The sequence below is a fragment of the Sinocyclocheilus rhinocerous genome, unplaced genomic scaffold (genome assembly GCF_001515625.1).
Source record: "Sinocyclocheilus rhinocerous isolate Xijiao unplaced genomic scaffold, SAMN03320098_v1.1 scaffold252, whole genome shotgun sequence".
NCBI lineage: Eukaryota > Metazoa > Chordata > Actinopteri > Cypriniformes > Cyprinidae > Sinocyclocheilus > Sinocyclocheilus rhinocerous.
Window position 1 is genome coordinate 304,772 of NW_015625591.1, and position 13,638 is coordinate 318,409.

The 13,638-nt window shown below is 34.9% G+C and overlaps 2 protein-coding genes across 2 annotated transcripts in view; both read right to left on the minus strand.

Annotated features, from left to right (window-relative positions):
- Window positions 1-342: 342 nt before the first annotated feature.
- Window positions 343-8,648, minus strand: tsg101b (tumor susceptibility 101b). The gene is made up of 10 exons (XM_016574995.1): window positions 8,440-8,648; window positions 8,269-8,356; window positions 4,202-4,267; window positions 3,902-4,065; window positions 3,681-3,807; window positions 3,476-3,536; window positions 2,066-2,163; window positions 1,194-1,396; window positions 748-987; window positions 343-604 (listed from the first exon to the last, which is right to left on the minus strand). Exons 1-10 carry the CDS (start codon window positions 8,482-8,484, stop codon window positions 515-517), a joined length of 1,182 nt encoding a protein of 393 aa, XP_016430481.1. The 5' UTR covers window positions 8,485-8,648; the 3' UTR covers window positions 343-514.
- Window positions 8,649-9,144: 496 nt separating this feature from the next.
- LOC107757516 (GTPase HRas-like) overlaps window positions 9,145-13,638 on the minus strand; it is a 5,348-nt gene continuing 854 nt past the window's right edge. Inside the window, exons 2-6 of the mRNA XM_016575007.1 lie at window positions 12,687-12,820; window positions 12,171-12,347; window positions 11,971-12,132; window positions 10,926-11,049; window positions 9,145-10,762 (exon numbers count right to left, since the gene is read on the minus strand). Coding sequence (XP_016430493.1) covers window positions 10,930-11,049; window positions 11,971-12,132; window positions 12,171-12,347; window positions 12,687-12,797 — 570 coding nt within the window. The 5' untranslated portion in view covers window positions 12,798-12,820 and the 3' untranslated portion in view covers window positions 9,145-10,762; window positions 10,926-10,929. The remainder of the gene's footprint in view (window positions 10,763-10,925; window positions 11,050-11,970; window positions 12,133-12,170; window positions 12,348-12,686; window positions 12,821-13,638) is intronic.

Here is a 13,638-nt window from a genome sequence, read left to right on the forward strand (position 1 = left end):
AAATGAAAACAGCCAGGCTCCCTACTAGTGTCCCTCTTTCACAAAAATCTCTTTACTACGTCTCATCATCCAGCACAGTTTTATCATTGGTAGAATATAAATTGGATATAATGAAATACAGTATTTCTATGCAGACATTTCTGTCAAATATAGTCTAGACATTTAACCTGTGGGTGAAAAAAAATAAATAAAAAAATCAACCCGTGGCAACAGTTTAAATGTAGCCCATTTCCGTAGAAAACCTTGGCAACCTTGGACAGTTGTTCAAAGTGTCTTATTATTTTCCGCATTGAACCACCAAACTTCAATAATGAAACTCAATTTGTCTCCTAATGTATACTTGAATATTTTGGCCCTGGGTATATTGGTCACCTTTCACATCTTTCTGTACTTAGAAAGACTGTGATTTAAGAAAAGGAGGGTCCCAAACCTCCTGTCCTTGGATAAAATGTAGGGTCCTTGCCATACAGTGCATGTGTTATAACTGAGAGGGGGAATGATTTATTTGGGCAGGTCAGTACAGGTCACTGAGGCCTGCTATTTTCCGGGCCTTCTGCATCAGGGCTCTCAACTGGAACTGTTTTCTGGAGAGAAGGCGCACATGCTGCACACAAACACACACACAACAGACACTGTTATATATATTAACACACACTGTTAATATATATACAAATATTGTGCTTTACAGCTTACTCGACATGACAATGGTTAAAAATAAATAATGCACAGGGTACAGTTGAGACTAACCTTAAGAAAGACATCCAAGTCAATGACATCTTTGCGTAACGCTTCACCCAAGTAGAAGATCGTGTCTTCTATGGCGTTTTCTTCAGCGTAGAGGTTCAGAATCTGCTTATAAAGGGGAGCAGTGGGCACAATCACATCATCAATATCATTGTTCTCAGACTGGTTCTCCATTTTTCCCAGAGCAACAGTCAGCTCCTCATCTTTCTGCTTAAGGAGATCAATGTTTTTGTCAACATCAGCCTGCAATTCAATGGAAAGAACATTATTATTATTAGTATGTATTTTATAAAATATTAAAAACATTGTTTCCAGGCTGATACCTTGTTAAAAACAGTGACTTACTAGAAAGTATATATACAGTAGAGTTAAAAGCATCAGTCACTATTAGCTCAAGTATCAACAAGGCAACAGGGTACAATTCAAAATTTATAAAACGTCTCTTGTACCATCTCCAGGTCTAGTTTGGTCACCATCTCCTCCAGCTTCTGGTGGCCTCTCTTTAGGTCCTCCTCTGTCCTTTTCAGTGCATCCAGCTCTGCCTGTGCTCGATCCATCTCTTCTTTCATCCGCCTGCGCAACTTGTCACTGACTGCAGACACCAAAGATGCACGGATTGTGTCCTCCCCGATGGTACCGTCACGGGTGGGTCCTGAAACAAAGCAAAAATGTTTGCAGGTGTTTCAAAGTACAGTTTTTTTGTATGGGTTTATGTACACTACTGTTTAAAATCTGGGTCGGTAAATTTTCCAGTATCCAATGTTCACTGAGGCTGCATTTTATTTAATCAAAAATACAGTAAGAACAGTAATAGTGTAAAACATTTTTACAACTTAAAATAACTATTTTCTTTTTTAATATGTTACTTTTATATTTCTTCCTGCATTAAATCTCTTCATCGTTACTCCAGTCCGCAGTATCACATGATCCTTCAGAAATCATTCTAATATACTGATTTGCTGCTAATGAAACATTTCTTATGATTACAATTAAAAACAGTTGTGCTGCTTAATATTTTTCTGGAAAATGTGATACATATTTTTTGGGTTCTTTGATCAATAGAAAGTTCAAAAGAACAGCATTTATTTAAACTGTTAATCGCTTGTAACATTATCAATGCCTTTACTGCCACTTTTGATCAATTTAATACATCTTTGCTAAATAACAGTATCAATTTCATTCACAAAAAAAAAAAATCCTAATGACACCAATCTTTTGAATAGCAGTGTACTTGATTTTGAGTTTAGAAATGCATGATTTATTAGTCTCTTACTAGATTCTTGATTTCACTACTAATTTAACATGTAAGATGCTTGCTCACCCACTGTAGTGACAGAAGACACTGGGGTAAAGAGAGAGGAGCCTGAGGTAGTGGGGTATCCAGAGCCTACTGCAGGATAAGGGTAGCCCTGAAATCCACTGACAGACAGAAAAAAAAAAAATAACAATAATAAATATATATAATATACAGTAAAATTTCATGTTAGTGATCAAGCCTGTTAGTGATCAAGCATAGTTAGAACTTTTTCTTAGTTGTAAAAGTGTTGCTAAACGGCACCAAAAATGACAAATTTTACATGTCCTTTATCTTAGAAATATCTATAAAATATCACAAGAATGCAATTAATTATTCGAAGAAGGAAAATACAATTCTATTCATTATTATGTTCATTATACGAACTCTCATTACCCTTGCATGAGCAAGGGTAAGCCTGGTTAAGCCTTCATTCCAAAAAAAGATTGAATGCATCAGTGTACATCTATTTAGAAAATGTATTGCGAATGAAAGACAAGTTTGTTCTTTTCCTCCTATTCTCTTATGGAAATGCTGGAGATATTCACTCAAACCTTGTATTATGCTGCAGTTTGCTAATTCTGCTTAATAATACATTTCTACACACATTCTTCACATTGTTTCATGTATGCACAAAACTAGCTTTGAGTGTATCGCAATTTTCACAAGTCTGCCAGAAACTTGTGGTGCTTTTACCTGTGTGTATTTAGATTTACAGACTGCTGCCTAGTATAAAAATAAATGTTACTTTGCAGAAAAATGCATGCTTGACATTTCTCAACTGCTTGTTATCTCAGAGCTACAGTATTACATGCACAGATATAAAATATTATATCTGATATAAAATATTAGATATGAAATATTGTGCAATAAATGGAGAATTGGAAAGGAGTGTTTAGACATAGGTCAGATGACCAGATATCAGATATGTATTGGATTTAGAACCACATATGAAGCCAAAATCTTATGTTTTTTTTGCTGTCTAAATGCAGGTAACAAGATCTGATCTGTGGCAGATGTCTGAGAAAAGCACTACCGTTCAAAAGTGCAGCCTTATGCTCACCAGTGCTGCATTTATTTGAACAAAAGTACAGTAAAGCGTATTTGAATATGATTACAATATAAAACAACTGTTTTCTATTTTAATATAGTTTTAAAACAGCTGTGCTGCCTAATATTTTTCTGGAAACTGTGATACATTTTTTCAGGATTCTTTGATGAATACAAAACAGCATTTATTTGAAATAAAAATATTATAAATGTCTTCTTTACTGTCACTTTTGACAAATTTAATGTATCCTTGCTGAATAAAAGTATTAATTTATATATTTAAAAAAAAAAAAAAAAACGTACTGCTTTTGAATGGTAGTGTATACATGTAGGAATTGAGTTGATCATATGGCGATGATTTGTGATTGGCACACTGAAAGCACTTACCCTGGATTGGCAGGGTGACCTTGACCATAAGGCAACCCTGGTGTGCTTGGCATGTAAGAAGCTGGAAAAACATTGAGTTATATAATTATTGCTGATTCCCAAAGTCAAAATGCTTATACAAATGTTACATAAACCTTAAAATGTTTTCTATGAGATCAAAAATATTGCATTGAATCGAAATGATCAGACGCAAGTCTACACTCACTGTTAGGTGGGCCTGCAGCTGGGAATGCTGGGTAAGCTGCCTGAGTGGTGGGCCGTGAGAAAACTGGTGGTTCCTCTCCAAACACCACAATCATCACCTGGATCAGTCCTAACAATTCAGACTGGGGCTAAAAAAAGACAAAAACAAACAAAAGATAGGTTTATGTTGTCCTACATTAAACAGACAAAGATAAAAAATAAAAAATAAAAAAAGACACTCACAGGTTTCCATTCATGCAGATATGGGAGGTAAATCTTTCCATTGGCATCAACATGTTTCCCTGTTTTTATCATCATGGCACTTGTGGGTTTGACAAAACAGATGGGAGGGTTGTAGGGGTACGTGTCCAGAAGCCACAGGCAGATGGGAATGTTGTACACATTTCCTATAGACGAGGAAAATATTAAATAGGGAAAAGGGTCCAACATAAAGAAATGACTCATCTGGATACAGCTGGATTGCTAAATGGGTCTGAGGAATGGAGAAACTCAAACACTTCTTGAAAGCAGTGCTGTCTATACCTCGGTAGTTTACTGGCACTGTTCCTGTGAGACTCAACAGCTCTTTGGTGGAGCCATCATTGAACACTGAAATAAAGAAAACAAAATGAGTGCAGGGCACTACATACCTGTATATTTACAGTACGATGGAACTGATATCATTCAGAAAAATCAGAGGACTAGACACGACATTTACACAGCTTGTAGCAGAGTTTATTCATAACACAAAAAATACTTGACGTATGTTTAAAGCAATCATATGGATTATTGTGATGCTTTCATCAACTGTTTGAACTCTCATTTTGACAGCACCCAATCACTGCAGAGGATCCATTGGTGAGCAAGTGATGTGATGCAAACCTACATCTCGGATGGCCTGAGGATGAGTACATGTTCAGCAATTTTTCATTTTTGGGTGAACTATGCCATTAAGTAAAGTACATGTTAAAAAAAAAAAACATAAATAAATAAATAAATTAGGGAAGAGTGGGGTAAGTTGTGTCATGTCAAGGGTTAAACTGAGACCTTAGGGGGGAAAAAACACTATGACATTCCAGGGTTTTGCTTGGCAGCACAATTTTCTGTTTCTTCAACATATCTATAAACCACTCATAAGAAGGTGTAATATTCACAATACTTCAAAGCGGTGCAATATATATTTTTTGAAGGAAATATTATACTATTCCCTCTTTGAAGTTTCACAAACTTCTTTAATACAAAATTTTGTGGGAAAAATCCTTGATCATTTACTTTGAAATGTGGGGTTCTCTTTGACAGTACTCCTTCATATTCTTTAAACATCAAGCTACAATGAGACTTATGTAACAGTATTTCCTTTCTGAAGCATCTGACACATATTTCTCTACAGCTACCACTTTAGGAAATATGCTGTATTTAATCATTCATAACCAATATCTGAAATAATTTATAGAATTTGCTTTGAAATAAAAATAATTTTAATGTGGCATGTCAAAAATACACTGACATGCCAAACTTTTTTATTTATTTATTTAAAACAAGCTCGTCACTTTTCTTACATGCACCTCTAACACATGACATGTGTTTGATGGGCCCTGTCTAGATAAAGCCATATGAAAAATATGTAGGTTTGCTAGATTAAACTCATCTCTCTCACCTACTGTACATCCAAACATCACAATGGTTCAAAAATGTAGCAACATTAACGCTGAACCAGTTTTGAAAACAATGTCAACTAACTGGTGTCAAGCTAATTTTTAACTGCGGTCAAGCCAGCCGCGCTTTGAAAATGCACGGTCAAGCCAGCCGCATTTTTTTTTTGTCTTGCGCGTGTAGTTGTGTACTTACGGTACGGGTGCTGAGAGCAGTCAAAATGCATGTAAAGAAGCTGTCATACCGACGGTTCCTTTATAATTAGCTTACCGGTATTTTACATTTTATTTTTAGTTTGTAAATACATTATTTTTGTACATAAACGTTTGTATTGTACATTAATTATTATAAATAATTTATTAATGTTTATAAATGTTCATATTAATGTTTTATATTCATTGTTTTTTTTTATTTAATGTGTGTGTATGTGTGTATATATATAAAATATATATATATATATATAAAATATATGTATGTGTGTGTGTGTGTGTGTATATATAACAACAAAATGCGTCCTAGCACTTCCACTGTGTCCAATAATCCAACACTCATAAAAAGTGTTCCTTTATAGGTTAGCTCATTCTTTCAATTGATATGTGTTCAGAGTGAGCCTGACTATCACTGTATGTATGTTCAAGGCATTTTACTGTATAGTTTTGGAGAAAACTAACGGCATTTTACTTGGAGAAAACTAAAAGCAAAATCACCCCAAACAACAAAATGCGTCCTTGCGCTTGCACTGCTTGCACTGGCACAGAGAGTTGGTGAAAATCGCTTTTATTGGTTGTAAATTAATCATTTGGAATGGATCTGAGCTCACCTGCATCCCTCTGATAAACAATCACCTCCCCGTTTGCCAAGGACACAAACACTTTGTTGTCAAGATACCTGGAAATAAAAAGAGATGTTCAGTCTCCATGCCGACATTGCATAAGTTACCATGGTAACAGATCAATGAGGCGGAAGCTGCTTACAGGATACACAGGATAGAGGCAGAGTGCTGCATCTTCATGCTGTTCTTCCGGTTTCTGATGTTGTCTGATGACTGGTACACATGAATACTGAAATAGAACAGTTATTATTACAACATGATTATGCTTATGAAATACATCATTTTTTTCTTGTGTGTTTACTGGTAATCACGAACTTAAGTTACACTAATGTTCAAAAGTCTGGGGTCAGTTTTTAATGTTTTTGAAAGTCTCTTATTCTCACTAAGGCTGCAATTATTTGATTAATAATACAATAAAAAAAAGTGAAATATTATTACAATTCTAGAGTTTTCTATTTGAATATATTGTAAAATATAATTTATTCCTGTGATCAAAGCTGAATTTTCAGCATCATTACTCCAGTCTTCAGTGTCACATGATCTTCAGAAATCATTCTAATATGCTGATTTGCTGCTCAAGAAACATTTATGATTTTACTGTCCCTCTTGATCAATTTTATGAATTCTTGCTGAATATAAAATATTACTGACCCCAAACACTTAAACGGTAGTGTATTTGGTAACACTTTACTTGATCTTTCTATACATAACGGATTATAAACGTGTTGTTAATTTGGGTTGGGATTTCAGAATCAGTTTGTTAACATTGACTTGAATTGAAATAAATTGGCCCAAAAGACATTCATACTTCCATCTTACTCACAATACGGACACATGATCAACACCTGTGTAATGTCTGGATTTCAATGCATTTTAAAGGTATGCTTTACAATGGATTTTAACTGCAACTAGAACTATTTACGAAATAATATAATGCAATAATATTATTAGGAATTAAAATGCATGATATATTCAGGCATCAAATCAAATGCTCTCTAAGACATCTGACTTGTTTTGTTTGTTTTGACTCTCAACTGGCAGTGAGGCAAGAGCAAATGCTGAGAGAGAGAGAGAGTAAATGTATGCATGGAAAGTGACAGGATGCACTGAGGACACAGGCAGGTCTGAGCTTGAGATAATGAGAGTCTCTGTGGGAACGTGGTAAACGGGTGTACTGTAGTCAGATCAGGGTCACCTGAGGTGAGAATTAAACCCCAAACAGAAGGAGCAGCAGGGGGGTGTTTTGCACAGCAAAATGTGATTACATAATTGCGTGTTACTATCGTTCATTTTTTAATTAGGCCCATGGGCTTTAAATGCTGTCTAAACACAAGTTTGAACACTTATAATAACTATCAATAAGTACATTAACAAACATTATCACATTATATAACAGATCATTAATTTTCCATTCAAACAGTCAGAACTGTCATGAAAACGAATTTCCATTTTTGACTGATATAAATGTATTTTTCAGTATTTTTACTTAATTTTTTGATAAATGTTTACACACACACACACAATAAGCATTTTAATAGTTTTATTGTTATTTATTATATATATTTCTTTTTCTTGTCATTACATTTCATATATATATATATACATACACACACACACACACACACACACACAAACAAACATTAAATTAAAAAAACTGGATATAAAACATTAATATTAACATTTATAAACATTAATAAATTATTTATAATAATTAATGTACAATACAAACGTTTATGTACAAAAATAATGTATTTACAAACTAAAAATAAAATGTAAAATACCGGTAAGCTAATTATAAAGGAACCGTCGGTATGACAGCTTCTTTACATGCATTTTGACTGCTCTCAGCACCCGTACCGTAAGTACACAATTACACGCGCAAAACAAAAAAAAATGCGGCTGGCTTGACCGTGCATTTTCAAAGCGCGGCTGGCTTGACCGCAGTTAATTTTTAGTGGATGTCTGAAGTCAGTTCTTCTCAAGTTTGCACAGCTGACACATTAACAACATATTCCAACTTATGACAGCCACAAAGTGTCCAAATACTTTTGTTTTTATTTTTAGTAATATAGTTGTATTTGGAAAAAAAAATGTGGTTGAAGTTTGGAGGCAGATGAAGTCTTACCGTAGTTGTCCATCACAGGTTTAAGATCTGTATAGTGAGACGCGACGCTTGTTATGTCGCGTGAGGTCAGATCCCTGTATTTATAAATCTGTGTACACAGAAAAACATCACCCATATGACGACAGATATACTTTGTAAACAGCTTCTCTGGTATGCAAGTATTTAACGTACCTTCGACAGCGTTTTCCTTAGGGAACTTTCGATGATTGCCGCCATGCTTAAAAAGACTATGAACCAATGTATTACTTAAAACGACTGCACAGCATTTATTAGCTAAATTATGTAGTTGTTGTTAAGGACGTAAACTCATAAAAATCAAATCATCGCATCCATAACAAAGGAAATCACGGCTGAAATGCAAGAAGTCACTTCCGGTCAGATGACTGATGACGCAGACGCTATCGTGTGCGTGTACTCTTTGCTTAATTTTTTAACTTTATAAATTCATCTTTAGGATATAGTAACCAAGTAATATGTGATTTTTAAAATGTTTAAATATGCAAATGTAAAAAGGATGCTCAGGAAATCAAAACAAACCTCTTTATTTGATATTCTTTCTTAACAGAATAATAACGGTAGGCACAAATCTATAACATATTGTTAAAAGGAAATTCATTGTTGTCTTCACACACTATAGACACAAAAATAAGAACATGTTCTTAAAAATACTCATATCTTTAAGTATTAATTGCTGCAAAAACCAATATGATTATTTAATACCAGAACCGACACAGCCTTTTGGAACGCTAACGCTGTGTTCTACCATTTCTTTTCCATAAAAAAAAGAAAGAAAGAAAACATAAAAATTATTTAGCAGCAGTTGGCGTACGACAAGTTCAAAACAGAATAACATTGGACAGGTCACGTGTTTGTGGATTTTTTTTTTTTTTACATAATGTTTTTTTACAGAGTGTTAGCCTACGAAAAATGGCCAGTAACCAATAGTATTGATGTAAAACAATATTCGGTAGCTAAGTGGAAGCAATCTCGCCACCTGACAAACCCACATTACTCTGTGGCAGCATAGACAGTAAATCTATCAAAAAGATCTGGATGCCTACAGCATTCTGACAGAATCCCCTGAAGGTCATATCCATAGCTACTGACTTGTGATTTAAAGGGAGAATCATATCCGTCCATGTCTTGAGAACAATCAATAGACTGTCAGGGAATAAAACACCAGAATCCTTACAGAAAAATCATCAAATTTCAACCAGAAAGAGAATACTCACTACTAGTCAAAGACATGTTATGATTTAAGTAGCCTAAATGAACTAGAAAGATCTTTGTTGAGATTTAAAATCTGTACTTTGCAAAGAGACATGAGCTACTTTTAAGCAATCAAAAAAGAGAAAGTCCAGACTGTGGCTCTTCCCTGCAATTACAAGGCCATATGTTGCCTATGAACATATAACTTAAAGTTCCCTCATATGATAATTTACAGTAATGGTATACAGTCAATCAGTTTTTTTTTTTTTTTTTTCATTTGAATTCCACATTTAAACCTAAATCTTCACTCCCTAATGACACAAACATGGAATATTTACTTCAGAAAGGCATAAGGGGAAAATGCAGTTGAAGATTAGACAATATGGTATACATGTAAAAGTTTCAAGCTTATGCCCTGAACATGGGAACAGCACAGTACTTGGCAAGTATATCAAAAAGGCTTTTCAGTCCAAGCTTTTAAGTTTATAGTAGCTTTGCATTCATTTTCCAACAAGTATGATTATTCTTTGAAGAGATCTTCATTAATCTGTCTTCTTTAGCCAATGCAATTATCTGCAATGCATTTGTCTAATATCGAAAAATAAAAAGCATCACATCTGGATATCTAATCAAGCCACAATTCAAAGACCACGAGGGCCATTCAAAACCAAAAGCTAACAAAGAATAAAGTCCTCCGCTTTAAAATTTTGTCCTACAGCATGTGCAAATCAAAGACTTATCGGAGGTGTACCCTCTAATCGCAATCTATTGCACCATAACCTCTGATAAACACACTGCATATGACTAAAAGTCCTCTTTGCAAGAGAACGCCATGAATTGTGTACATTTTATTAGGTTAGACTTGCTCTAAGCAACAAATCTTTCTCACATCTAGACGTATGCTAATATAACTGATGTAGTGTTTCTCATCTCCATCTCGTAAAGTGTTTTTCTAACATCCACATTTAACAAAGCAATATGAGAGGTTATTTTCTGAGCTATTACTTCCAGTTAAGAGTAGATAGTTTGTTTAATGTAAATATATTTAAGGGTGACAGCTTCATCCAGTTGTAGCAACTCCAGTGTTGAGACTGTTAAAATGAGGTACAACTTATTTCATCTCCAATGAAGGAGCAAGACGGGAGCATCCCTAAGAAGAAGGGCTGCCAGAATAAAGATTTCCCTTTTACACAGTCTGCTCTAAACGTCCAGCATCTGTGTAGGTGTTGCAGTGTTTGTGGTCTGGAAGGCTGCACCGCTCTAAAAGCCTCGTCATGCACATTCACTGCAAAGACAAGGGGAGAACTGAGTACACATGAGCAGCAGTACACAATGGCTTAATTATCCAGGAATACTCGTATGTTTAATTTATTGAAAACCATATGAATATATACTAAGCTGCATGATTTTTAAAACGTTTACTAGCATACAGAATAAAAAATGTTTACCAGATCATGACACCACACAGCGGCAGTTCATACAGCCTTGACCATTGTCATCTGGCGGGTTCAGTTTCCTCAGCTTATGCTGCCTGATTTCACGGACAAGAGTGTAAAAGGCATCTTCCACTCCCTGAATAGAAACACACACACACAGGTTTGTTTTTCTGAATTGTGGGGACATTCCATAGGCGTAATGGTTTTTATACTGTACAAACCGTATTTTCTATTGCCCTACACCAACCCTACACCTAAACCTACCCCTTACAGGAAACTTTCTGCATTTTTAGATTTAAAAAAAAACTCATTCTGAATGATTTATAAGCCTTTTGAAATACGGGGACACTCAAAATGTCCTCATAAATCACCTTCTCGTTGTAATACCTATGTCATACCCATGTCATTATACAAATTTGTGTCCTCAAAAATCACAAAATCGTGCGCACGCACACACACACACACACACACACACACACACTAATTAGGGCTTTTCTTCTTACATTCTGGCTGTTGGTAATAGTTTAACCTGAGCTATACATGCCACCACACTCGTATAAATAAAAGGTCCAAAATGTTTTTTTTTTGTAGTGATGCAATATAAGAACCAGTTCTTAAAAGGGACATCGGATGCCCGTTTTCCACAAGTTGGTATGATTCTTTAGGGTCTTCATGAAATGTCTGTAACATACTTTGGTTAAAATTCCTCAATGGTCATGTAAAACAACACCCTTTTTACCTTGTCAAAAACCTGAGCTGGCAGACACACCAGAAACCTGACAAAATGCAAAAAAAAAAAAAAGCTAAAAAAGTGAAAATTTCATCCTATGTCCCCTTTATAAGAATCATTTGCTCTTTGCATGAAAAACATTTTAATATTCTAAAGAACCCTTTGTGCAATGGAAAGGTTCCATGGATTTTAGATGCCAAAGAACCTTTGTACAAAAATACATAAAGAGTGCAATGTACAAAATGAAATTAGGGCAGCTTGATACTTGACAGAATTTTATAATAAAATGTTATATAACAGAATATATTTGGTCAAAATGTTTCTAACCTGTCTTGTCTTGGCTGAGGTTTCAATGTAGGGTATACCGTAGCTACGGGCGAGTTCCTGGGCTTGTCTTGTGTCCACAGTGCGCGCTGGTAAGTCACATTTATTACCCACAAGCACCATAGGCACATCATCTGAGTCTTTAACCCTCTTAATCTGTTCCCTTTTAAAAGCAACAAAAACAAATACATAAATAAATAAATATATATATATATATATAAAAAAGACTTGGTATTGTTGATGGCAAAGACACAGAGAAAGCCCTCTCCGGTCCTCATGTACTGGTCTCTCATTGCACTGTACTCTTCCTGACCTGCAGTATCCAGGATATCCAACAGACACGTCTCTCCATCAATCACCACCTGTTTCCTATATGAGTCCTGTGAGGAAGAACAATGCATAAATATCCAATGTAAGATGTCCAATGCCTGTGAATTCTCTTACCGCTAAATTGACATTGCAACATATAATGAAATGTATTCTATTACTGATAAAAGAAAGTGGAAACTGTAGCCTGTTTGGCCAAAACGGTGGGAATGTTTTATCCACAGATGACATTTTGATGTTCCATATTCATATAATATATCTGAAATTAGGGAACTTTATTCTGAACTGAGGTCTATTAAATTAAAAATAAATGAATAAATACTTATTAAATAAATTATTAAATATGAGACAAAGGTAAATGACAGAAAATACCATGCTGACATTTGGTTTACCTCAATGGTTGGGTCGTATTCATCAACAAAGTGGTTCTGAATGAGCTGGATTGTCAGAGCACTCTTGCCCACACCACCTGCACCAACCACCACTAACTTATATTCCGTCATTCTCACTGCTACTGTGTCCGAAGCTGAGGGAAAACAAGGAACAAGGAAATTTGAGAAAATAAAGAATTTGGGAAAATTCTGAATAAATCATTAAAGGTCTTACACTTGAAACAGTCTGTTGGACAAATTAAAATGAGCTGACAAGGAAATAAGACTCTAAGTGAAAACAGTAAAAAAGGGAAGCCAGTCAACATCTATATAAAGTGTACAAGAGTTTCCTGGAGTGAAGCACTCATCCTGCCGACAGTATTTAATACAGATGAAATTACCCTTGTGTCGTGTGATGTGACACAGGACAAAAAGAAAAGCTATTTTAGGCTGCCAGGGGAAACTTACACAGGGCTTTTCCTGACAGTGATCTATTTGTTATTAGTTAAAATGCTTGGTGCAGTGTGATTTCATTCTTTCCAAGGTTATTATACCTAAACAAACCTAATAAAATAAAATAATAAAATACGGATCCTCAGGAGGTGAACTTCAAATAATCTACATATAATAGAGTACCATCTATGGATATCCTCATCCTTTTTTCCTGAATATTTATCTGAAAATATTTCCTAAACAATTTTTGATATTTCCTTACATATGGAGCAGATAACATACCTATAATATTTAAATAACCAAATATAGAGTATAAAAAAGGTTATTAAACAATTCTGTTATTTGCTATGGAGATCAAAAGGAATTATGGGTCATCTGAATCATTGTGCATATTTAAAAAAATATATCAGTCAAGCCATCAGGTTCAGCTGTGCTCAATGGACACAGCATCAAGTATTCCATTTGAAAATCTATTTTTAGCTCTTGCACCTGTCATGTAGCCCTACCTGTAATTTTTTTT

Bases quoted from the DNA above. Each gene is read 5' to 3' on its own strand.
- tsg101b (XM_016574995.1), bottom strand. From the start codon at position 8,484: ATGGCGGCAATCATCGAAAGTTCCCTAAGGAAAACGCTGTCGAAG. The intron at 2,164-3,475 runs GTAAGTGCTTTC...TCTGTCTGTCAG, and splicing joins GGTCACCCTGCCAATCCAGG to TGGATTTCAGGGCTACCCTT. The intron at 1,397-2,065 runs GTGAGCAAGCAT...GCTTTGTTTCAG, and splicing joins GTCTTCTGTCACTACAGTGG to GACCCACCCGTGACGGTACC.